This window comes from Prenolepis imparis, unplaced genomic scaffold (genome assembly GCF_030444845.1).
Source record: "Prenolepis imparis isolate NDT839.2.m4 unplaced genomic scaffold, iyPreImpa1.0 SCAF_6, whole genome shotgun sequence".
NCBI lineage: Eukaryota > Metazoa > Arthropoda > Insecta > Hymenoptera > Formicidae > Prenolepis > Prenolepis imparis.
In genome coordinates, this window is record NW_028141164.1 from 20,014,902 (window position 1) to 20,042,414 (window position 27,513).

The 27,513-nt window shown below is 34.7% G+C and overlaps 2 protein-coding genes, 1 long non-coding RNA gene and 1 pseudogene across 3 annotated transcripts; 3 read left to right on the plus strand and 1 right to left on the minus strand.

Moving 5' to 3' along the window:
- Positions 1–135: 135 nt before the first annotated feature.
- On the plus strand, positions 136–3,565 carry LOC145937970 (uncharacterized). The gene is made up of 3 exons (XM_083041311.1): positions 136–149; positions 2,616–2,752; positions 3,012–3,565. The coding sequence occupies exons 1-3, from the start codon at positions 136–138 to the stop codon at positions 3,563–3,565; spliced, it is 705 nt and encodes a 234-aa protein (XP_082897437.1).
- Positions 3,566–10,712: 7,147 nt separating this feature from the next.
- LOC145937328 (uncharacterized) lies at positions 10,713–12,344 on the plus strand (annotated as a pseudogene).
- Positions 12,345–13,701: 1,357 nt separating this feature from the next.
- LOC145937329 (uncharacterized) lies at positions 13,702–14,421 on the minus strand. The gene is made up of 3 exons (XR_014425542.1): positions 14,390–14,421; positions 13,831–14,135; positions 13,702–13,749 (listed from the first exon to the last, which is right to left on the minus strand). It is a non-coding gene; the product is annotated as an uncharacterized LOC145937329 (long non-coding RNA).
- Positions 14,422–16,999: 2,578 nt separating this feature from the next.
- On the plus strand, positions 17,000–26,939 carry LOC145937971 (uncharacterized). The gene is made up of 4 exons (XM_083041312.1): positions 17,000–17,177; positions 17,263–17,396; positions 17,466–17,664; positions 26,701–26,939. Exons 1-4 carry the CDS (start codon positions 17,000–17,002, stop codon positions 26,937–26,939), a joined length of 750 nt encoding a protein of 249 aa, XP_082897438.1.
- Positions 26,940–27,513: the final 574 nt, after the last annotated feature.

Sequence of the window (27,513 nt, forward strand, 5' to 3'; positions counted from 1 at the left end):
ATAAAACATTGTCTTAAGGTTATAAGTCAGCCATTCTGCTCAGGCCCTAAGTTAGATACTAATATCTATCTAAATAGGTATTCTGAAAATAAAATTGTGAATTGTGTTAAGTTAAGAAGATGAATGCGAGACAATATGAATGAGAGCAGGTAAGATATAATGTTCATGTATGATATTTAGTTTTTATATTATATATATTCATGAGTTTGTAGTGATTTCTAGTACATAACCTTTCTTTTTTGGTGCCTAAAATTTCCTTGTGTATCTTTTTATTATTTGTTTAAATCTTTGGTTTTCGGTTATTTTCATTTAGTGCAAGGATTGCGACGACTTCATCTGACCGTTCTTCATTAATAAGTGGAGATGTAATCTCAAATCCGAGTAATAGCTCCATCAGTCTAGATGGTAATTTTCTATTATTATTGTTTTATTTTTATTTAAATTGATTTTGAGTGTTTATATATATTTATTAAATTAAACTATTTATTATCAACAGATGTACAGAGCGTCGAGTTTTACAACAATTTGAATGAAAAAATAATCGATGTTTCAATATTTTTTAAAAAGCATCGATGCTCAATAATCGATCTTTTAAATAATCGATTATTTCAACATCGATGTATTTTTCGAACATCGCCCATCCCTAGTCCGCATTCAGCAGACTCAACAGTTGGGCAGCGTTATTAGGGGTGCTTTCCAATAAGGACACAGTGTTGCACTAACAAAGCACCAGCATACTTATTTATTACACAATTCACATTTCTACAAAATATTAAACGTGATTTACGACGTATATATATATTTACATTATTATTTTGGACGTAATTCACATAATTCGTGTGCGATATCCTCAGAATATCCCCAGAATATTACGTCTATATACGGGATATTCGGGATGAATTCCAAAAATATATGCAGAATCTACGATATGAATGCAAAATGTGATATTCTGTGTGCGATATCCTCAGAATATCCTCAGAATATTACGTCTATATACGGGATATTCGGGATGAATTCCAAAATATATGCAGAATCTACGATATGAATGCAAAATGTGATATTCTGTGTGCGATATCCTCAGAATATCCTCAGAATATACAAAATATTCTTAGCCCATTATATACTGCTTACGATATCATCAGTATATTCTCATAATGTTACGTATATGTATGGGAGATTCCGTATGAATTCAGAATATACGGAGAATATCATGTGCTATCTGGGCAGAAATTTATATAAATTTAAAATCATACTATATTATCGTATGCAATTAATTACAACTGCGATTTAGTGCGATTATATATATTTATAATAAAAAATGGAAAAATGTTTATATTTGTTTTATTTGAATATAAATGCATAACGAGAAGACTAGAGGAGATCGGGGCTAGTAGGCTCAGTTCAAAGATATTATAAAATACCTCTTTTGTTATAAAATATATATTTTTTTGTTTTGAACACGCGTTTTAGATTGGTCATCACTCTAATTAAATAAAAATATATTATATAACTAATTTTTATCAGATCTATATTGATGTGTTTTATTTCTTCTAATATAACAATATTGATATGTGTGCAATTGAAAACTATTAAAATCATCAAAAAAGCCCGATCTCTAAAAGTTAATAAATTATATAATTTTTTCCGTGATTCACGTATATGGCACCACTGTGCGACATCTCTCTCGCGCTATCTCTCTCACGGTCCCTAGCCTCGCGCTATCTCTCTCTTTCGTATACCTCACGCTCTCTCATGAACGCCTCGCGCTATCTCTCGTAAACGCCTCACGCTCTCTCTCTTCTAATAGCGTTTTTCATTGGGCAGAACTGAATGCGCACTGAGAACTCGTTAAGTGCGGCACGACACTGCCCAAATGTATAGCTAGTGCAAGTTTCTTGCATGCCCACTGAAACACTCGCGGTGTGGTGAGTGCATAACATTCGCGGCTCCTTAACCTGTCTCTCCACAAAAGATAATTTTTAAAATGAATACTCCGGAAAATTTAAAGTTGATAAAATTCAAAATAAATACTACTTATTTAGAGTTAACACTTGAAAAAGATGAAGAAGAATTATGGGAAAAATTAATGAGTAAGTATATATTCTATCAATCCTGCTAATTTTATAACCTAACCTAACCTAACTATGAAAAAAATTTATTATAAAAACTGCTTTTCTTTTATAAAGCACATGCAACATACGTGATACATATAATATACACCGTATATTTGAAGTACGTTAATTCGTGTCAGTTTTTGCTTCATAAAAGGAAAGCAGCTAAAAATAGTTGTTTATATTGTTATATCGTATAATAATTGATACATTATTGAGCGATGTCCCTATTAACGTTTCAGATGATGATTCATATACCATCCAATACGTAAAACTGTTAATCAAAAATCAATTTTATAGAATAACTGATGGCGGTGAAAATAATTTACTAAAGGAAATATACCGGCTGCAAGGAGATAGGTAATATGTTATTGAAATTACATTTCCGCGCTCGCACTTATTGTTTATTTTGCCGAGAATGACTAATAGAACGACGATGATATGTCCAAACATTTTATATATACCTATATAACGATATGCATTTTTTAATGGAATTTTTTTTAGAGAAATAATGATATACAACGTGAACATTAATGAAAATCAAAACCGTAAAGATGAGCAGTACACTGACAAAGGAAATGAAAATGAATTTGATTTAAGTTCATCACTATCTGAAGAAAATAACAATCAGAAGTCTACAGGTAAATCTATTTTAATAACGCATTTGTATGTACACGTTTATTACCATGGCTGTTTTCACGACAGAATCAAAATAATTCAAATTAAAATAATCTTGCACTGTAATTGATCAAATCTGAAATTTCATTGAATCACATTGAAATTTTATTCAATGAAATTTAAGATTTGATCAATTACAGCTCAGGATCATTTTAATCTGAATCATATTTTGTACATTCATATTTTGTATTTCTCTCAAATAATATGTGCAACTAATTTCAAATTCCTGGACTGATTCGGCAACTGTATTTATCCTAGATAAATATAAAATATACCTTTCTCAAATAGGCCCAATGAAAAAATTTAAATCGAAAAAAACAATGTGGGCAGAGATTTCAAGAGAATTGGAGAAAAATTCAAATATCTCAAAAACACCACTACAGGTCGAAAATCGTTATAAAACGGTTTTGAAACGAAAAAAGAAAGCGGTGGAAAATAACCGTAAATCAGGCAGTAGGCGAGAAGAAGTGCCGTTTGAAGAAGAATTAAGAGAAATTAGTCAAGCTGATGATAGCATCGAGCCAGAAGTACTTCGGAGTGCAAAGGGTGTGAAATATCCAAAAAGGCCTGTTCTTGAAATCATCTCGTCAGACGACTCAAATATTACTGAAGTCGAGGAAAACATCAAATATCCTCTTCCAAAAAAGAAGTGTAAATTGAACAATGAAGAAAAAAAATTAGAATTATTTAAACAAAAGGAGGAGGCAAAGGAAAGGAGACACCAGGAGAAACTACAACTTTTGAGGGAATTGTTTAGTAAGAAAGAAAATGATTAGTATATAGGATAACATTTAAAAGTTAAACAGTGAACTCTACACTATACTGGAATGTACACTGCTTTGTTGGCGGGACACCGAAAGAAAAGGACAGGTTGCTTCGGAACCATTTCTGTCTCCGTCTAGTAAATTTTGATTGGTCAATTATTTTATATATTGTCACGACATTAAAATAATATAATTGACCAATCAAAATTTATTAGACGGAGACAGAAATGGTTCCGAAGCAATCTGTCCTTTTCTTTCGGTGTCCCGGGCGCTAACGAAGGCTGCGTTCCGATATTGACTGCCAGTACTGAAAATCTATAGTGTACGTGACGTAAACTATAGAATTTCAGTACTGGCAGTGAATATCGGAACGCAGCCAAAGCAGTGCACATTCAAGTATAGTATAGAGTTCACTGAAGTTAAAAGCTTTTGTGATTTTCTTACTTTTCCAGGTTATCACGTATATGAAAAAGTATTTAGTATAGTAGTTGACTTTGAACAAATGTTTTTCATTTTTCAGTTATTTTATAATACAAATGTTAAATTATAGAAAAAGTTGTGAATTTTCAGTTTTTCATTATTAATAGTCGTATTAAGGCACATTTCCTTACGAAAACTTATTTTTTAAATATTTATATTAAATAAAGGCTGGATTCCGTTAAGCATATATGCGCGTATATGCTTTTTACGGAATCCAGCCAAAGACAAAGTGCAAGTGCAATCTCAATCAACAGACAATATTTTTTACATTCATATTCAAATATTCAAATATTATTTTAAAACGTTAAACAACTATTGCATTGTCTGTTGGTTGGGATTATGCAGGATTCACATTGCGTCCAATATCCGACATACGACATCCGATATCAAATAAGAAAATTTGATTTCTAGAGACTCTCTCTCTGCTAGAGACTTATCTTGATATCGGATGTCGTACGTCGGATATTGGACGCGGTGTGAATCTTGCAGAAGTTGGTGCGAAGAATTGTTACAATTTTGGATTATCTGCGCAATAAATAGTTTTATACTTAATCCACATTTGTAAGAAGTTCTGGTCAGTTTTTTGTATTGTAATACAATACTGCGAAAAATATGTTCTTTACGTTTTGTAATTTTTATTATATAAATCTATTCCTTGTTTAATAGTTTGATTTATTAAGATTGTATAAGGTTGTAAAGTGTTTATAAAAAAATATTATGTTTAAATATAATATTTTATTACGAAATATATACAATCATACATATATGTTTCTTTATTTTAAGGAAATAATCTTTCCAGGAGTGCGTTTCGCTTAATTTCTCCTAATCTACGTAAAAGAGCTTCCTGCTCCCCTCTGCCTTCGTTATAAAGCTCATTCACATAATGTTCTACTTCGATTGGAAAATTGAAATCGTCGTTGTTGTCAATACATACATTATGCAACACACAACAAGAAATGATAAATTTCGAAATTTTATCGACATTATGCATATCTATTTCAATGAGCTGTCGAAAACGGCCCTTCAGCAGCCCGAATGCATTTTCGATTAATACTCTTGTGGCACAAAATTTTTTATTGAACATTTTCTGTTTTTCAGAAAGATTTCCATAATCTTTATATGGAACGATTAGCCATTCTCTTATAGAATAGGCTCCATCGCCTAATATATGATATTTATTGCCTTCGCATAGCCCTGGCAACTCTTCATATACATCTGATAATTTCAGAACACGTGAGTCGTGAATCTTTGACGAAATTCCAGTAAATACATCGACAAATCTCTTACGGGCATCGCATATACCCTGTAACGTGATTGAAGGGATGTCATGCCTGTTCACGTACGTTGATTTTATTTTGTGTGCTGGCGTTCGCACTTTAACATATGTGCCATCGATGCAGCCAAGCACTTTAGGGAAACCTGCAATCTTAATATTATACATACATTAATAAATAACTCACTGTGTGAATTCTCTTACATAATGTATAAACAATAAAATATATATTAAGGTCAATAGATGTACATACTAGAAAAAATTCGTTTGAAATATTTTCTTTGTCTGAAAATTTAATTATGTTCCTAGCTATATCACATAAGAAATTCATGACTCTATCATTTTGTCGATAAGTTGTAGCAGGACACACTCCAAATCTTTGTGCAACGTCTCTCAGGCACACTTTATTTCCAGCAAACCTACACATATTTTCAAATCGTTTTTAACATTTGTTATGAATATTTTTAATATTTATAATATAAAACTTACCAAAAAAATGATAAGATATGTAGTTCAGCGGATGTAAGTTCAATTCCTCCGTGATTTCGCTCATTATAGAATGTCGAATTTTCAAACATATCTATAATTCTGTACGCTGTTCTCCGACAAACTCGAAAATTGCGTTTAAACTGGAACACCAATACCCATATTTATTTATCTTTTAATATAAATATTTGCTTCTATAATAATTACCTATTTACAAGCAATGTATAACTTTAAATAAATAAAACGTAATTACCTCGTTCTCAGAAAAGTTATGTACTACTTCTAAAAAGTTTTGTATTTTTGGAACAATATGTCTTTCATTTGAAAATAAATAGTCATCATCATCACTACTAGATGATGATGAAAGAAAATCAAGTATTATTTGCATACTTTGCTCGTTCAAATCATCTACTTCAATTCGCGCCGCCATATTTTGCACGCAACCGACACCGTCTCTCGGAGCTCGTGCCAGATTTCTGCATGAAAGTGCGAAAATTCAGCACTAGATTTACCAATGAAACTGCGTGCACGATCTTCGAACGCACTGAAATTCTCAATGAAACACACAGTCCGCGGTTAGTGCGTACTTAGTGCGCACCAGTTCTGCCAATGAAAAACGCTATAAGCGTTCTCATGGTCCTTTCCGCAGGTATAAACAAAACAGCGTATGGCGTATAGCATTACGGTGAGCGCTGATGTCCAACCGCTCGAATTTATAAACAGATATTTATTACTACGATTTATCTGAGGGGATGGGGCTGAAGCTTATGGAGAGAGGGTCTGTCTGACATTGCTAAGAACACAAATTTCAATTTAGCTCAATTTTTACATGCAATAGAATTGATTTTAGATTCAGCTAGTTTCAGCTTCAATGGTCAGTTTTATGAACAAATATTTGGCAGCCCGATGGGTTCTCTTTTATCACCTATCCTAGCAGATATTGTGATGGATGATTTGGAGACACAATGTTTAAGTTTGTTAAGTTTCACTGTCCCCATATATTATAGATATGTAGACGACGTTTTTGCTATATTGCCACGTACAAAAATAGATGAGATATTAATGACTTTTAATAATTACCACCAACGCTTGAATTTCACATATGAAATTGAAGTCAGTTCTTCCTTTTATTAATTTCCTAAATACAACGATCATTCGTTCTGACAATAGACTCATTACTAATTGGTACAGGAAACCTACATGTTCTGGAAGATATATAAACTTTTTTTTTAACCACCCTTTAAAATATAAAATTAATACTATTTATAATCTGGTTGATCATGTCATTCTACTATCCAATGCCATTTTCCATCATAAAAACATTGAGATGGTGAATGATATCTTACTTAATAATTGTTTCCCTAAACACATCATCAAACAACATATACAAAAAAGAATTAATGTATTAAAAAATCGTAATCACAATAATGATTGTGATATGAATCGTGGACAATCTGATAGAACATTTTTTATTTCATTGCCATATGCTAATGATATGAGTTATGATCTATGTCGTGTTATGCGTGGCATGGGCTTCAACGTCTATAAAATAACAAAAAAAAAACTAAATACATTGATTAAACGTGGTAAAGATAGTTTACATAATGATCAGAGAACTAATGTTGTATATAAATTAGATTGCAAAAACTGTAATGCGTCATATATCGGCCGAACAAAAAGGCGCTTACGTACTCGAGTGAAAGAGCATTTTAACAATATAAAATTGCATGAAACCAATCATTCCGTTATAAGTAAACATAAGTTGGAATTCAGACATGAATTTGATTTGGACAAAACCTAATATATTACATAATGAGAAATATGTGAAAAAGAGAGAAATCGCGAAAATGTTGTATATTAAAAAATTCAATAATACAATCAACCTACAAAAGGACATAGATAGCTTAAATCTATGACAAAATAATAAAAGTCGTTTAGCTTGGTTTCCTATTTTTATATTTCAGTCACTGACAAAGTTTCATACTGATACAATGTTTCTCTCTCTTTAAAATTCAACAAGATGTTAATGATTTGTTTTAACTCAAATTTGTGAAGTGTTTCAATAAGAAACGTATGTACTCAAAATTTTATAGCAAATCCATTTATGTATATTACTGTTTTTTTGTATTCAAACCGTTTTTTTTTTTTTTTAATTAATTATTATTTCAGTTTATACTTGAAAAGGACCACAACCATATGATCGAAGCGTCGTAACTTCTATTAAATAAACAAATTTTAGCTAGTTTGGTCGATTAATTTACAACTACCCCTTTGATTATTGTACTAGCGATATAAAAACAACTTAAAAAATTAAAATTTTTATTAATCATTTTATTATTTTAATAATTTTTAAAATTAAAAAGAGATACTCACTAGACCCATAATTCCTCCCTGACAGGTTCGGGAGGATATGATTCCTCGCCGAACAATTTTCTGAGGCAGAAGACGTCATCTCACCAGTAATCCTGTACCCATTCCACGATCCCCTCCGCGTTGTCCCATAGCTCGGCCAATTCCCACCGATCGCACCACCGATAATTTCGTACTTGTTCCTTGTTCCATATGCCGAAGATTAAGGTATCCACCGATTTGGACGGATTCCTCGGTTATCTTCTGAAAATCGACAAAATATTTAGTAGATAATATTAATAAACAAATTTATTATATAATAATAAAAACTTACCGGCATTGTGAATATAAGGAACAGAGTCCTCAATAAATTTTCTAGCAGGTGGGTCTTCCAAGATATTATATCTATTATTTCATGAAGTCCTAAAGGACATTCTTGTTAAAAAAAAATTTGGGCCCAAAATGTCTCCCGATCCAAAAGGCATTTTGCACTGCACTTAATAACTTAGCTCGACGACACTTAGCGATACTTAGCTCGGTGACTGCTTTGAACTTTGTGATGAACATCGCAGAGACAGACCCTCTCTCCATAAGCTTCAGCCCCATCCCCTCAGATAAATCGTACACGGAAAAAAAATGATGTTGTATCAACAGCATCAGTGTAATTGAAATAAATTTGGTTGATGCAATAACAATATTAATGAACGAAAAACATCTAATACTTGTTTTAATAATTGAAATATTTGATCTAATAATATTACTGTATTTGAAAAATTTTGTTGTATCAATCACATATCTACTCATCCTATACACATCTTTCTTTATTATAATTACATTTAAATTAAATAACTTGCTTGATATATAATTGAATATAACGTAATCCATGTAACTATATCTGCTGTCGGCTCAACTGTGTGAAATAATTAAAGTAAATTAACGGTAGAGTTAACGTTTATGCGGTTAATACAATTGCATTATCTTGTTGATTGAAATACAATTAATTTTATCTATATACATTTTGTACATTAGTACAAATGAATTATTTGTCAGATGTTACACTTAAATATTATTCATTCATACACAATTGTTTTTTAGAGAAAATAGAAATGTTTGTACATTGATTATACATCTGCTTGATGCAATCAACACATATAATCATTAATATTTTTGTGTTTTAATTGTATCAAGCGGAGATGTAATCAATATAAAACTATTTTTGTTTCTTTTAAACAAAAAAATGCGTATGATTCAATAATATTTAACTATAACACCTGACACACATAATGCTGTTAATTTAACTATATAAAATACTTAAAACAAGTCAACGACACAATTAATATCATTATGATCAATACATATGCATTATCTTGTTGATTAAAATACAATTTATTTCATCCGTATACATTTTGTACATTGGTACAAATGAAATATTTGTCAGATGTTACACTTAAATATTATTGATTCATGCGTGTTTGGATATTGTTTGATCGGGACACCCCGTATTACACGATCGCGGGTCGATGACGAATCACGTGTTTCGTCACCGAGCTCCTCGATTAGTTAACGCATCGCCCAATCGCGTAATCGCGAGTTTCGCGAACATTCTTGCGAACGGGACCTCGCCGAACTAGTGATGTGCGATCGTATGATAAAAATCGATTTCCGAATCGATTTTGAATCGCACATATAAAAATCGATTCTCATAAAAATCGGAGTACTAAAAATCGATTTTTTTACGTTATTTAGCATAAAAGAAGAAATATGCCGAAACATAAAGAAATTAACTAAACTATACTTTTTTATCTAAAAAATTGTAGTAGACCTTCGGGAGTTCAAGCTGATCGAGCTAATCCTAAAGAGAGCCGAGATCCCCTTTGCGAGTCGATAATTTTCTAGTCGAATGTAAAATTGAATTCTAGCTAAAACCTTGTAAGACCGACGATTACTAGTTTAGGAGTTAGGTAGGTTCTGAAAGGTGTAAGATAAGAGTAAAAAGTACTTTAAATAACGCATTAATCTTTTTCAATTTTTTTAATTAATCATTGAGCCAGTCTTTAAATGAGACTAACATCAAAGGTGCCGAGAGAGAGTTGAGCTACTCATCGCTACTGTATATATTGTGCTAACGGCATGGCAATTCAAACTTCATTATTTATTTAAAACGTAGTACTCACCGATATCAGTAGAATGTCAGAAAACAGCACAAAAAAGAATCGATTCTAGCTTTAAAAAAATCGATTCTCTCGAAAATCGTATACTATGGAATCGATACAAAAAATCGATTTTTCTCGTCGAGAAAATCGATTTTTATGAAGATCGATTCAGAATCGCACATCACTACACCGAACGATGTCGACCATGCGGTATCGGTCATTGTATCCCGCCCGCGCGTGTTAAACCGAGAGCACACACTTTTCCATAACGCATAACGCATAAGGAAATGAGCCAATCAGAATCTTTTATTTTTACCTCCCCTTCTCGTTCCGAGGAGCTTGCATTGTGCATAAAGTATAAAGCATAAAGGGTCGAAAAATACGTAAGAACGAATTTTTATGGTTATGGATTGTGCGAAGAGAAGTGCCGCGTACTACACATACGACAAACTATAGACAGTTTCTAGAGTTTCTAACCTTTCTTTTCGGAATATATCTGTGAAGGTATGTTTAGATGTTCTTTATTATATCATTATAATAATAGATAAAATTCTTTGACTATCATAAAATTGTTTTTCTATTATTAAATTATTTATCTGTATTTTTATTAATAGGAAAATGGATCATGACTCGTATCATTATATTTCATTATATCAAGACAAGGACGAGGATTTCGATGATGATGAAAGTAAAAATGAAATGAGTGGAGATGCTTTACTTATTTCTTTAGTACGTGACTATCCTTATTTATACAATAAGGAACTGACTGATTTCAAAGATAGCATTAAAAAACAGAATGCTTGAGTAGAAATTGGAGGTATCATGGGCATGACAGGTACGTACATATAATGCCCTAATAATATAATATATGCCTTTCTGAATTATACATTTGAATTATACATTCAAACATTATTCACATTAGACATTATAGGTCTGTTTTCTTTAGCTAAACTTTTTGCATAGTTCTTTTCTCTTTTACTTTTCACATTTTCATTGAAGAGAAATAATGTTCAATGTAATTTTTATTATAAGTGGAAGAGTGTCAAACCAGATGGATGCGACTGAGGGAGCGCTATTCACGCGAAAAAAAGCAACAACAAGAAGAAACAACCACTGGAAGTGGTGCATCAAAAAGAAAAACGTTTGAATTTTTCGACAATATGCAATTCCTGGATCGATTTGTTAAAAGGAGAAGGTATGATTAATATGTAATTATCTATAATATAGAATATAATATAGAAATTAGAATAGTTAATAAAGTGCATTTTTCTGCTTTCTTTTCCAGAACGATGACTAACATACAAAACAAAAGCATACCTCCAGTGACAGGATCTTGTAATCTTAATCTACAAAAGTATGTAACACATAAATTAATTATCACCAATTTTCATATAAAGTAGGAATCTTATATTTGTACATCAATAATAAAACTTTTGTTATTTTGTTTCAGAAATTTTGGCTTACATAATGATGAAAAAGAGAATAATTCATCTTCTGTAAACGTGGCTACTTTAAGAAAACAACCATCAATAAAAAGCATCATAGATTTAACAAGTAACACTGCACAGCATGTAGAGTCAGTAAAAATTGTCATGTATTTTAAATTTATATATGCATACAGAGACATATAGAATTATGACGTGTTAAAATTTCTTTGTTTTTAGTAAAGACTCCTTAACTCCGGATTTGCATTCAAATGTATCTGATAGCTCCACATCTGCAGTAAGTGTCTCTAGCTATACGGCTACACGGGACAAAAGTTTAACTGGACAACAGATAAAGTCAAAAGGAAGAAAACCTCAGCCGGATGTTCTAGAAAATGCCATTGGTAAAGTTACTTCTTTATTAGAGAACAGATGTGTTCCAGTTTCTTCATCACCGTCTCTAAAGCCGGAAATAGAAGAAGATATGGCTTTTTGTCAATTAATACTTTCATTATTGGTCAATATGTCCCAATGTACAAAGGCAGATAAAAAGAAAGCAATGTTGCGTATTTTATATGATATATAATTGTTATATCTTATGCGGGGGCTACAATGGCAGCAGGAGTACAGAGTACAAGAGTAAGCAGTAAGCAGTACGAAATGGGATTCGTTCATTTCGTCGGGAGTAACGAAATGAACGAATCCCATTTCGTACTGCTTACTGCTTACTCTTGTACTCTGTACTCCTGCTGCCATTGTAGCCCCCGCATTATATAACATTCTACGTTTGTTTCTTTTATATGACATGTAATTAGTAGGGCCATTCCACAATAGGTTGCAAATGCTTTCGTTGCCAGTTGATAATTGCGAATTGACCAATCGGATTGATCAATCCGCAATTATCAACTGGCAACGAAAGCATTTGCAACCTATTGTGGAATGGCCCTTAGTGATATATGTCAAGTTAAATATTTTTATGTAACATGTGATAATTAATGATACGTCATTTTAAGTTAATTTTTGTATGCAACACGTGATAAATAGTGATATATGTTAAGTTATTTTTTTATGCAACACGTGATAATTAACGATACGATATATTTTCTTTTATTTTTATATAACATGCAATTATTAGTGATAAGATATATTAATTTTTAATACAACACATGTGATAATTAGTGATACATTATGTTATGTTTATTTCTTTTATGCAATATGTAACACAAAATGTATATTTATCTTTTTTTATGCGATATAATAAATCGTTTTATTAAAATATTTAAAATAAACATGTTTTTACATAATGATGTGATTTTAATTTTTAATAGTATTTTTACTATGCATCATCACGATGTTGTCCTCTTCTCACGTAATCATACTGCCACGGAACTTGACCGGCTGGTGTCAGAAAATAATCAGCCAATTTATCTCGCTGTTTATATGCAATTGTAGTTGCATGATGCTTTGAAGTGGGAGATATATCTCTCAGTGTGTTTTCAGTATATCGTCGCCACTCCCCGGGGATGATATTACCGTCAGAACCCTCTGAATCTACAAAACTTTGAGGACAGTATATTCTGTCCTTCTCTTCCATAAGATTTTCTTCAGATTTTATAAAATTATGCAGACATATAGTCGCCATGACAACCATGTCTATATATTTTGGATGCATATTAATGGGCTTTCGATAAATTCTCCATCGTGAAGATAAAATACCGAAGGTGTTTTCTATTGTACGCCTTGCTCTAGATAATCTAAAAATCAATAAAGTGCATTATAAGATTAAGATATATTTTAATAATGCAACATTTTGTATAATAAAAATAATAATTGCGCAAATTGCTTACCTATAATTAAATATTTTCTTTTTTTCATCCAGTATTTTTCCGGAGTAAGGTCGCATCATAAAAGTACTAATTGCAAAATCACTATCTCCAAGAAAAAAACAAGGCAATGTAATGTTGCTTTCGGGAAGATTTGCAGTCCCTTTAGGAAGATTTAGTGTTTCGCTTTCCAATGCCGAATAAATGTCTGAAGAGGTAAAAATATCTCCATCACTATTGCCGCCATATGAGCCTATGTCAATTAGAGTGAACATATATTTATAATCACAAGCAGCCATTAGCACAATGCTAAATGTCTTTTTATAGTTGAAGAATAAGCTCCCGGAATTTGGTGGAGCTTGTATTTCTACATGTTTTCCATCAAAAGAGCCAGCGCAATTGGGGAAATTCCAGCTTTCCAGATAACCAGTACAAATACTTTTCCATTCTTCTTCTGTTGGCGAACGAAGGTAAATCGGCTGCAATACCTGAGCTAGAACTTGACAGGTTTCATGAATAATTTTCCGAACTGTTGACTCCCCACATCTAAACGCTAATGCAATAGACAATATTTGATCTCCGCTTGCTAAAAACCTGCACAAAATAATTAATAGGAATATTGATAAGAAACAATACTGACATAAAAAACATTTTGAAAAATTGGTGCTTTTCATTTAACAACACAAGTCAACAAAAGCATCATTCTATCTTTATTCTTTTAGAATGTAAAACAGAGATAGAATAACGCTTGTGTCGACTTGTGTTGCTAAATGGAAAGCACCCAATATTATCTTTTACACATAGTTTTATTCTTCAATTAAATAATTTATAACAAAATAAGTAACTACCTTAGAGTTAAGATCAATCGCTGCTCTGGCTTGAATGCTCGATGGTTTGATTTGGTTATAAATGGTCTTACTAATTGTAACAGAAGCCTAAAAGTTTCTTCTCTCATCCTTGTATATCGGAAAAATATATCTGGATCATAACGCTTCATTTCTTGAAAGAGATGTTCATAATCTCCATACATGGGACGTACAATATTAATGGGTCTCACCCACCATCTTCGATTTTTCCATCTTATACTTCGTTTCCTTTTTTTTAATGCCAATAGGCACAATTGTAAAACCAACAAATAAATAATTAGATGTTCTCCATCCATATTTATGGAGTTGTATCTAGAAGGGCACATTTTAAGGTTAGAAAATGAACTACGCTATCTTGAATATAAAAATTCTTATGGTTCTTTATGATTGTGTGCGTTGCTGCATGTTATGCTATGTGCTATGCGTTATGCGTTATGCGTTATGGAAAAGTGTGTGCCCAAGGCTTTAGTGCGTGCCAACTTCTTTTTCGTCATCCGTGCGATCGGCGGGCATTGTTCACGCGAGTTAATGCTCTCGAGTGTCTGCTCTCTTGTCGTCGCTTCCGTGTGATCGGCGGACATTGTAATTGTGTCGTTGTGCGCGCTGCTTTCTTGCCGTCACTATCCTTGCGACCGGCGTATATTGAACGTTCGTGTTCGTGCCTGCGCCTTCAGATCGACATTGTACGTGCATTTTATATGCTTCTCTTGTACATCGTCTTCCGCGCGATCGGCGGACATTGTACGTACAGTCTATATGCACTCTCATGTCGCCATCCGTCTGATTCTTTTGTTATTTCAGAGACCAGTCTGAACGTTTTATAACGGTCGCCTTTGCTCGGTCCTTTTATAGTGCTTATGGTTTATCAAGAGAGTGTCACAAATTTGTTTTTAGTGTTTGAGTCAAAGTAAAAATACTGTCGTATTGTCGTATTGTAAAAAGATTATATATGTAAGAACATTATAATGGCTGATAAAGAGACAGTCAATCTCCTGAAAGATTGGGGCTTGGAAGATAACCTTATTCAACATTTCAAAGGTAAATATTATTATTATCTAAATATCTTATTTTTAATTATTATTAGGTGAGCATATTCAGTTAATAGTGTAATTGCTAAATTGAGTTAACGTTTTTCGTCTATCTTTAATTAAACATACATGGGAAAAACGCTGTTACTTCGATTAATTATCGACGTTACGAGCTGCCACACACATAGTTCATTCAACTGTATTTGCTATTGACTGTATTTCATTGTAATTGATTCTAATAATCTTTTTTTTTTTAATTAACTGTAAATACAATTAAATAAACTATTTATGTGGCAGCCTATGTCGACTTTAATAGAAACAATAGCATTTTTTCCTGTATAATAATAATGTACAAGAGCTATTGATTGATTCGCATATTATTTTTACTATTATGTTAATTTTTTCGATTTACATATCTATAGTTCCTAGCTATTATATAAATACGCACAAAATAATATGTGATTCGTATAACAATATGCAATATAATGTTTTTGACAATTAATTATTTTTTGGTATATACAGCACAAGCAATTGATTTCACTTCATTGCAAAATCTAACACACGATTTAATAAAAGAATTGATTCCAACAATTGGTTTAAGGATGCGCTTCATAACGAAATGGAAGGAACATTTTCGGATTTCAAATGATGTAATTATATTTTTTTCTTATTATTACAAGATTTTTTAATTTTGTAAATAATTTTATAAATAATACAGGAACAAGACCACGATACCGATACAGCGAGCGAATGTTTTCTTTTGATTCTGGCGAATCAAAATAAACATTGAGTCGTCACCTTTGAAAAAACAAAAATGTTTTGTTGGAACACAGATGTATAGAAGACTTCAACGGCCTACTGTCCGTGAAATATTAAAAGAAAATGAACAAGGTCGCTTGATATTACGAAGTTATTTACAAATCAAGACACTGTCGAAGCATTCCAGACATATTCTTATTGAATTATTAACCTCACATTTATTAAATACTGTTAAAGGGTAAGTTAAATGTTTTACTTTTTAATATAAGTATATAAAATATAATTTAGTTAAATAATTTTTTTTATAATAGGCCGGTTAATAAACATGATTTTTTGCATCTTGCTCGAGGAATAATAGAAGTATTCCCATCGGAGGACATAAATTTATATTATGTTGCACCAATATCTAAACAGAATTCTCGAAATAAAAAATCGATTTCTGTATGCGGTAAACTTGTAGACAAATATCGAAATAAATTGCGACAAAATAAACGTATACTAGCAGATATTTCTGATATTACAAGTTCTAATACTGATCAAGAAAGTGAAGCATCTAATGACGGTAAGTATTTCAATAGATTTTAAATATTTTCTTAATTATATAATATGATCTATAATTCTATTTTTAGTTACAAGTGAAGTGTTGGAGACAAGCGTCAAATGGTTGGAAACTAATCGAGAACCGTGGGAAGTGGTTGAAAGCCACTGGAAGGCTACTGCTACTATTCGTTTGCAAGACAATCGAAACAATCGGAATACTTCGCTATCCGAAATATTAGAAAAATGGCCGATTTTAACTCATCCAATGGGCTGGTTATTAATAGTCCAGTATTTTGAACATTTCGAATTAAGTTCGACAGAAGACGCTATTAGTCAGTGGCCTCAATTCTTCCAAAACGTTTTAAAAGTTTGTCCTCTTGAGAAGAAGAAAATTCCTCGAGTAAATGAACTATTACAAATAATAGGAAGTGATCAAAGCGATGGTATGTTATTTGTATATTATTGTATAATAATTTTTATGCAGTTATAAACTTGAAAATATAATTTGTATAACGTTTTCGGAAACAGAATCTAAAGCTATTGCGCAATTGTGTGCACTGTCATACATGATTCCTCCAAGAGGACGAGTTATAACAACAAAGAAGGGTCATTGGAAACCTTCAATGATTGAATCTGAAGAAAGTCTTGTTGTACACGTCAAGGTATGATTTAAAGTTTTATTTAATTTTTTCAAAAAATAATGCATGTACTTTATAATCATGATTTTTCAGACTGCTGGAGATATAAGTGATATTCGACAAAAACGAATTGATGCGATGTACCAGATGAATTTGACACTTCAACCATATATTATTGTCGTAGGACCTACTTTGGCTGAAATATCATCGTTTTTTATATATGTGGACAAGGTCTTATACAACGTAACATCTGCGTTTAGAGCAATCGACACTTGCTTCAAAATCTTTCATAGTGATTCGGTCTCGCCAAGACGAGACGAGATTAGCTCAAGTCTCGTTTCGATCTCGATTTGGTCTCGAAAATTTCGATCTCGTCTCGGTATCGGCTTGGTCTCGAATATGACAATCTCGTCTCGGTTCAGTCTCGAATCGAGATTCTCGGTCTAGATAATCATAATAAGTGTAGCATCATTTTCGAAAAAATTAAAAGGCAAATATTTGATGCATAGCCAGTTGACAACCAAATCATAAAATTCGCTTTGAGATAACAGGATTGTACATTTCTTGTCTATAAAAAGAACTTACTTTAATGAAAATATTTTTAAATATAAATTTAATTTATAGTATTTATACTAAAATGAAATGGAATTCTTTTCATAATTCTATTAAATATGAAATTTGTTCTTTCTATAAAAATGCATGTGACATATATATAATATGTGCAAAATCTAAATCTCTATGTTAAACGTAAAGATATTATACTTAAATTATTTTTACATTTTTACGCTACCTATTAAAATGCTTGATTAATCATCAGTTATCCATGTGCCAGTTGCGGTAGCGTTATTTTCTTTTTATAAGCATTATTGTAAATTTTTGGGTGACAAGATAACTGTTGTGTGCCTCGAACAAGGCACTGGGGTTGCGCCAAATTAAGGATGAGGATCCTCGGGTCGACCGGGACGTCGTAGGAAGATAGGAAGATTATTCTCTCTTCTTTTGATTAAATATATTTTTATTTCGGATTGAATATGGTTTCGCTTTATTTCTCGTCCTTTCTTTAAATATATATTCGCGTAACATTCGATGAGCGTATATTCGTATTCCTCTCAATAATTCAGGTCTTTACTAGTGAGTCTCGTTCTGATGTTCAGGTTTCTTATTAGCGACCACGTCTTGATGTTTAGGAATTGTATTCGAGACTCCGTCTTGATGTTTAGGAGTTTTATTCGAGACTGCCTTCGCGGGCGGGCTCTCCGTCCTATATCCTCTTTGTTTCTTGGATTTCTTTCGGGAGAGGCCCTTGGAAACAGGTCTCTGATTGGTTAACAATACTCACGCGTTTTTGGTCTAATTGCAAGCGAAGCAGGTCGAAGTCCCTGGTCTTCGCTTGCATCTCGCGGTTTCCGGTGCTTCGCGCGTGTCTCGCTGCGTTAGCGTTTTCACGCGACGAGCGTTTGTCGAGAGCGCTCTTTTATAAGCAAAAATGTTTTACAGTATTCTATAAAGATATTCAGTAAATTCTAATTTCTAATAACTACTGGTTATAGTTCGGGCTATAACATTCCTCCCCCGTAAAAAAAAGAAAAACGGAGGTACGAAGTTTTTCGCTTTCTTATCTTATTTTTGTTAAGATTATTTCTAATGCTACGTACAGTTATAATTCCCGTTTACAATGTAGTTTTATAATCGTTTCTTATTATTGTGTCAGGTGTTGTCAGTTTACAATTTCCGTTTAGCGTAATTTCGCCGGTATTTCTTATTATTTTATTTTCGAGCTGACCGTCACATTGTATGGTTATCGTTTGTTCGGCGTCCGTCGAGTATAACCAGGTGTGCTCTTGGTGTAATGCTATCCATAACATGTGGGTTGAGACATAGTGTCTTACATTACATTTGCTCTGATAATGTTGTCGCTGCGTATACATTTGCATTTCGCATGGTGCGTCTAAATCTACGCGGTGTATAGGTGAATTGCGTTTACATACATATTGTGTATTAATTTTATTACAATTTCGCAATTCGCTTTCCGTCATTGTCGCATATGTTAATTTTTCTTTATCTATAACAATTATTTGATTATCTATTTTGATATAATTGTATACATTATTATAGGATGGTGTGGGGAATTTTATTACTTTTACAATATCATAGGTCGGTTGCGCAATTAAAGGGAAACGCAAAATAGTATATATTGTTGTCGGATCACAGTAAGTATATAACAGTAAGTATTAGTTTTCTATAAATAGCTTTAGTCTATTCGTATGCATGCGCACTGCTTTTCTTCCTTTTTTTGTGTAGTTTACGTCGGAATTCTTTTCGGTTATTACGTAAGGTCCTGCCCATAGTGCATCTAATTTTTTCGATCGTCCCCGTCGAAGCGTCTCGTCGTATACTAGTACTTTGTCGCCTATCTTAAATTTTGTTTCTTTCGCGGATTTATCATAGTACCCTTTGGCTTTTATTTTATCTTCTTTAATATTCTCTTTCGCGAGTTGATTTGACGCCCGTATTCTTTCTTTTAATTCTTGCGAGTAGTCGTCGTAACTATACGTTAGTTTGGGCGGTCTCGCTAGAGCTGTCGGTAGGTCCGCTTGATGCCCGTATACTAATTCGAAAGGTGTATGCCCCGTAGCCGTGTGTGGGGTCGTGTTATACGTAAACATTGCGTAGGGAATCCACTCGTCCCAGTCTGTTTGGTCGGCATTTATATAGTGTCTTAAATATTCGGCTAACGTACGGTGTGAACGCTCTAATGCTCCGTTGCTTTCGGGGTGATAAGCTGTTGTCTGAATTTTATCGATTTTAAGTAATTTGCACGTATTCTTAAATATTTCACTTACAAAATTTGTTCCTTGGTCGGTTAGAATTTTTTCGGGAATTCCGTATTCGAAAATTATTTTCGTGGCGAATTCTTTCGCGATCGTGTTAGCTTCTTGGTTTGCGATCGGTATCGCTTTGCTAAATTTTGTTAAATTATCTTGGAAAGTTAGTAAATATTTATTTCCGTTATTAGTAATTGTTAACGGTCCAACTATATCTAGCGCGCATTTCTCGAATGGTTTACTCGGCGTGTCCGTAATAATGAGGGGTGCTTTTGCTCGTCGCGATAATTTATTTTTCTGGCAGGATTCGCATTTCGAGATATATTTTTCGACGTCTCTTGTTAATCCTGGCCAGTTATGTTTTAATCGAATTCTTTTTATTGTGCGTTCGATTCCCTGATGTCCTCCTGTGGGTGCATCATGATATTCGTAGAGTATTTGTTGTTTCTCCTCTTCGGTATATACTCTAGCGTTATCGGCGAGTTTTTCTTCTCTCTCTTCTTCCTCTTCTTCTACTTTGAAGATTTCTCTCTTTCTTCTCTCGCTTGCATCTCGAGTTACGTGTCGACTTAGCGCGTCGGCGTTCGCGTTTGCTCGTCCGGCCTTGTGAATTATCTCGTAATCGTATTCTTCTAATTTTAATCTCCAGCGGATGAGTCTTGATCCGGGGTCCGTGACGTTAAATAGCCAAATTAGAGGTTTATGGTCGGTTATTATTTTAAATTTTGTTCCATAGACATATGGTCGAAAATGTTTAACTGCCCATACGATTGCTAACAATTCTTTTTCGGTCGTATTATAATTTTGCTCTGCCCGAGATAATACTCGGCTGGCGTAAGCGATAGGTCGGTCATTGCCTACCGGTCCCTGTGACAGCACGGCTCCGATTGCGTAGTCGGAGGCATCGGTGGTCACGTTGAATTCTTCGATGAAGTCCGGATATTTTAACACTGGCGCGGTCATTAATTTTTCTTTTAGGGTGTCGAACGCGATTTGTTGTTCGTTTCCCCATACAAAAACTTCCGTCTTTTTTGTTAGTTTTGTTAACGGTTTCGCGATTCGCGAGAAATCTTCAATGAATTTGCGATAGTAGCCCGCTAGTCCGATAAACGATTGTATGTCTTTTTTTTTTGTGGCGTCGGAAAATTTTTTACCGCGTCTAGTTTCGACGGATCGGGTAATATGCCGTTCTCGGAAATAATATGCCCTAAGTATATTACTTCTTTACGTAAAAATTCGCACTTTTCCGGTTGCAATTTTAAATTATGTTTTCGTAATTTCTGTAGTACTTCCACGAGTCTTTTGTTATGATCCTCTAAACTGGATCCGTATATTACGATGTCGTCGAGATAAACGAGACATCTGAGCCCTTGTATCCCTGTTAGTACCGAATTCATTAATCGTTGGAAGGTCGCAGGCGCGTTTTTTAATCCAAACGGCATTCGGTTGAACTCGTAGTGTCCATAGGGGGTTGAAAAGGCGGTTTTGTTTTTATCGCGCTCAGCCATCGGTATCTGGTGATATCCTGATGCTAGATCAAGCGTCGTAAAATATTTGGCGTTCCCTAACTGGTCCAATATATCGGTAATATTAGGCAGAGGAAATGAGTCGCCTATAGTTAAATCGTTAACTTTCCGGAAGTCTACTACTACCCTGAGTCTTTGTTTTCCTGACGCATCGGCTTTTTTCGGCACTACTAATAATGGAGCATTCCATTGACTCATGCTTGTTCTAATAATTTGGTCTTTTAGCATTCCTTGCACTTGCTTATTTACTTCTGCTTTATGCTTCTCGGGAAGGCGGTATGGTCTTACGTTGACGGGCGAGGTGTCGGCGCGCGTGTTTATCTCGTGCTTTATCGTCGCGGTGCATGTCAGTGGTTCTTCATTTAAATGAAATATATCGCTATATTCTTCGCATATCCGTTGTACTGAGCGTTTTTCTTCGACGTTTAGATGATCCGTGCGTAATAATTGTCAGATTCGTTCGTCGCGCGTTGACGAGTTATGAGTGTCGCCCGTGTGTATCGTGTATACTTTGTGTGCGTTATCTTCACATATGTCTTCTACGGTTACGAGCGGCGTACTAATCTCTACGGTCTCGTCGGTCGTATTAATTATACTGACGGGGCACACAAAATTTTTTGGTTCTACCAAGCATCGTCCGATATATATTCCCGGTGCTGTTTCTTCGGCCTTTATCACGCCTATCTTATTACGATTCGTTGCCGCTTGTATTATCGTTTCGCTACGCGGTTTTAATTGAATTTTATTGTACGGTCGTAATTTTAATACGGCGTTTCCTATTTGAATCTCCTGTTTTTTGTAATCGCACGTGACTTGTTGCTTTTGTAGAAAATCGATTCCTATGATCCCTTCGTATTCCATTGGGAAGTCGTCCTTTACGACATAAATCGCGTGTTTGATTTTTCGGCTGCCTAGATCGATAGTCGCGTAGAATTTTCCTATTGTTCGCGCTTTATGCCCGGTTATGCCGATCAAAGTAATTTTGTCGTTGTATATCTCGGTTTCACCTTTCAGGTGTTTAACTTTTATTAAAGAGACAGTAGCTCCAGAATCGTAGAGCATGTTAATCTTGCCGTTCTTTACTTCGCGTATAGGTAGAGTTATTAAATTCAGGCTCGCTGCTCCACGAGGCGTCTGTCGCACGTGAGTCACCTGATATTCTATCGCGCGTGTCTTTTTATTCTTTTCTTCTTGCCGTTCTTCCTCGTCACTGCTATACTCGGATTCGGTATCTCTTTTTCGCGATTGTGGTTTCTTACGGTTTTCAATTTTATTTATGCTTCGCGATTTTTTATTATCGGTTCCCTTATCGTGGTCCGGTGTATTTGTTTTTGGCCTTCCATTTAGAGTCCAACACTCGTCGCGATTATGTCCGCGTTTTTTGCAATAATTGCAGAATTTCTCTACGGTATTTGCGCGAGGGGGCTTTGTCCGGTTTTGGGAGCGCGTATTTACTGCTGCGGCAATCGCGTCCGTAATGTCCCGATTTTCCGCATTTATAACATTGCGTGGTTTTATGTTGACCTTGTCGCGGTTGTTGCCCAGTTTTGCTTTTCGATGCATTTGTCATTCGCGATGCGTTAGATCCTATTAACTTTTCTTCTGCGGTTGCGCCCGTTATCGCTTCTTGGAGTGTTGTGTATCGTTGTGATCGCACGAGTATTTTCAATTCGTTACGTAACCCGAATTGGAAATTGAGTAATGCTTGGCTTTGTATGGTTTCTAAAATAGCACGCTTATATGTGCTCGAACGCTTTTCTCCCTCAATCATTGAGCTATATAATTTCCTGGCAAGTTTGTCGACGCGTTGTCCGAAACTCTGTGCCGGTTCGTTAAAGTTTTGCTTGAGCGAATTGAACTCGATTTGTAAATGCGCTGTACTCCGCTTACTTTGATAAGAATTTTCTAGTTGGTCTTTCAATTCTTCGAACGTTTGAATGTCTCGTGTCTCGAAATCTTGCATGGCTTTTCCCCGTAATTTAGTAAATAATATTCCTTGAATTAACGCTTCCTCGTCATCGGGGTGAATATTTTTAATTGCGTACGTACAGGAGTTTAAAAATTCTTGTAATCGGGTTCGCGTTGTGCCGTCGAACTCCGGTATCATTATTCGCGCCTCCTTTAGTGACATGTACCGTTGTGAGGCATTCCGCCGATTTCGGATGTCACGCTCGGTTCGTCCGTAAGCCATACGAGGCTCGTGCTCTTCGTCCGAATCTCGATCATAAGCGCGTTCGCGGGATCTAATCTGCCTATTGTCTAAGCGCCTATCCGCTCCCTGTTCGCGTGTGTGTTCGCGTAGATTCCGTCGATCTCCTGCGTCTCGATTTCGAGGGTAGTCGCGGTGATCACGTTGATTATTTCTGTCTCGCTCGGGAGTGAGTTCGCGTAAATCTTGCCGACTATCGCATCTCTCTTCCGCATCTTGATTACGGGTGTGTTCACGGAGATGTCGATTATCGCGGTGCCTATTTGCATCCCGTTTGCGTGCGCGTTCGCGGGAGCTTTGACGACTCTCGTCTGATCTCTCTCCGCGTGACCTCCAATCGTACATTTTATTTATTTCTGTTCGCATTTCGATTTGTAAATCTCGTAGGCCTTGTAATACGTCACGCATCAAAGGATTTTCCTCGTTCGCGTTGTTTTCGACGGGTGTCCTATGTTCGGCGGGTGTCCTGTGTACGTCGACTTCTACGCGATGTACGTTTCCGCGCTCTATAGTTTCGCGTAGGCGACCAATTTCGCGGTCCACAGCACCCACGGATACGTCCGCTGCACCATTTGGTGGAGTGTGCATTACCGACATGTTATCTTCGTTAGAGTCAAAATCGCTACTATCGTACGTAGTTGACCATCCGCTTTTCTGTGACGCGTTGCTAGGGGTTTTGCTTGCGCGTATTTTAATTTCTTTTATATTTTCGTTATTACCGTCTGTTCGCGTCTTTAGTATACTTTCGTCAAAACTATCGAAGGGGAATTCGCGTTTAACAATGACGTTCGCGGGTAATTCGTCTTCGCTTTCGCTTGAATATTCGTTCTCTAATTTTCTACGAACTCGCTCGAGTCTTTCTACAGTTAAGGGTAACGCTTGAATCGCTCGTTTGGCTGAGTCGCTATGTAGCCAAGATTTGTTCGCTATCGGTTTCGGGGATGTCTTGTTCCCTTCCGATATTCACGCAGAAATATTATAAGGATCGGACTTACAGTATTACGGTTCGCATCGTTACGCTCTTTATCGCTCGGTACGGCTTGGCTGCTGCTGCTGCAACTCGATCGCTCGTGGGCTGATAACGGCTGGCTGCTCGGTGCTCGTGCTTGACACGGCAGGTCGTCGCTCCGTGATGACGCGTTGTCCGTGAGATTGTCGCAGGTCGGCGTTGTCCTTGGGACGTTGGCGATCCTACTCGATTCTCAGCTGCTTGCTTATCGCTCTTCGTACTGCTTGCGTTGTCCGTCCTTCACTTTCACTGCACTGTGACTTCTGCTTATTTCCGTCAGCTGTTTTTCTAACTGACGTGCCTGCTTCCACACGTTGTGTATGTGTGTATTGCGGGTCTTATTTTTTAGTATGCTGCTTTCTGTGTTGTCCGTCGATTATTTCGACGTGCCTGATTTTTCTAATACTTTTGTATTGTTTTCAGGTCTTCAGGTTCCTGCTGGTCCTGGCGGTCCGTCGGCGCAATCCCACCGCTGCCACCAATTTTGTTGTGTGCCTCGAACAAGGCACTGGGGTTGCGCCGAATTAAGGATGAGGATCCTCGGGTCGACCGGGACGTCGTAGGAAGATAGGAAGATTATTCTCTCTTCTTTTGATTAAATATATTTTTATTTCGGATTGAATATGGTTTCGCTTTATTTCTCGTCCTTTCTTTAAATATATATTCGCGTAACATTCGATGAGCGTATATTCGTATTCCTCTCAATAATTCAGGTCTTTACTAGTGAGTCTCGTTCTGATGTTCAGGTTTCTTATTAGCGACCACGTCTTGATGTTTAGGAATTGTATTCGAGACTCCGTCTTGATGTTTAGGAGTTTTATTCGAGACTGCCTTCGCGGGCGGGCTCTCCGTCCTATATCCTCTTTGTTTCTTGGATTTCTTTCGGGAGAGGCCCTTGGAAACAGGTCTCTGATTGGTTAACAATACTCACGCGTTTTTGGTCTAATTGCAAGCGAAGCAGGTCGAAGTCCCTGGTCTTCGCTTGCATCTCGCGGTTTCCGGTGCTTCGCGCGTGTCTCGCTGCGTTAGCGTTTTCACGCGACGAGCGTTTGTCGAGAGCGCTCTTTTATAAGCAAAAATGTTTTACAGTATTCTATAAAGATATTCAGTAAATTCTAATTTCTAATAACTACTGGTTATAGTTCGGGCTATAACATAACAAATGTTCTTTTAAGTCACTTGTATTTGAGTCTTTCATTTTTATAAATTTTTTTACTTTCTTTTCACTTTTGTATATTAAATATTTTCCGAATTTTACCTTGTCTTTATCTATTAAATAAAAGAAATATTTTTTCAATACACTCAACGTCGACGAATTAGGCACCGATTATTCCGTACTCTCGGTTTTCGAACTGGACATATTTTTATATTTAATCTTCATTTCCAAAAAACGATATTCAATTATGGAGACTGTTCTGTGGCGAAGGCGTCTAATTTAAGTATAATATATTTTCATATTTAACATAGAGATTTAGATTTTGCACATATTATATGTCACATACTTCTTTATAGGAAGAACCAATTTTATATCTAATAGAATTATGAAAAGAATTCCATTTCATTTTAGTATAAATTGAATTTATATTTAAAAATACTTACTTTAAAGTAAATTCTTTTTGCATCAAAATAATAAATAAATAATTAATTTAAAAATAATTTTTAATTAAAAATATTTCAGATTAAAAATATCACAAAATTCGAGAATCTCGACGAGACTCTCGATATCGCCGAGACTCGTCATAAAAAGGTCTCGTCTTAGTCTCGAATTCAAGTTTTAAGTCTCGTCTCGGTCTCGTCTCGGTCTCGATCCCGAGACCGAGATCAGTCTCGGTATCGTTCGAAACACTAATCTTTCATGTGATGAATATCGAATATCCGGCAGCAGCTCATCATATATGGCTACTGATCCAACGTGAGTTGTATAACTTTACAAGAAAATACGATAAAACACCGTCACATATTTTAGAAATAATAAGTACGTTAAAAAATACTCCTTAAAATTTATGATAAAGTTTAAAATATTACAAAAGTTACAAATATTATTATTGATATAACCGTGGTCTCATATATAGTTCCTTTTATTTGATATTTAGAAACACAGTTCCTTTTATTTGATATTTAATAATTTATAAAGTTTATTTCATTTCTGCGATATTAAGTATAAAAATAACATTTTAAGTACTTTATAAAAATATAGTTTATTCTAAAATTTAATTCTTTAACATTCTATTTTAATTAATAATATTAATTCAAATAGAATTATATTAAAATTAAAATGCTATTAATAATTAATAACACTAAAATTTTTTATAATGTATTCTTGCCCATTTTGTTTCGAATCGTATGGCTCTATTAGATGTTTGAAAGCACATTGTAAATTAAAACATTCTACAAAACTGCATTCTTTTTTTCGATGTCGACAAGAATTGTCAACAAAAATGTTGTGTTCTCGCACTTTTAGTGATATTTATAGTTTTCTTAAACATTTATCCAGCACTCATTTAGAAACTAATATTAAAGACAATATTGAAACCAATAATAAGTCATTTTGCAATAACACTAATGTTTTAGA

What these genes read in the sequence shown, in the direction of transcription:
- LOC145937970 (XM_083041311.1), top strand. An exon ending in TAACAATCAGAAGTCTACAG is followed by an intron (nt 2,753 to 3,011) that starts GTAAATCTATTT and finishes AACTAATTTCAA; the next exon opens with ATTCCTGGACTGATTCGGCA.
- LOC145937971 (XM_083041312.1), top strand. Translation starts at nt 17,000, where the DNA reads ATGGGCTGGTTATTAATAGTCCAGTATTTTGAACATTTCGAATTAAGT. An exon ending in AGGAAGTGATCAAAGCGATG is followed by an intron (nt 17,178 to 17,262) that starts GTATGTTATTTG and finishes TTTCGGAAACAG; the next exon opens with AATCTAAAGCTATTGCGCAA. An exon ending in TTGCTTCAAAATCTTTCATA is followed by an intron (nt 17,665 to 26,700) that starts GTGATTCGGTCT and finishes GTCTCGTCTTAG; the next exon opens with TCTCGAATTCAAGTTTTAAG.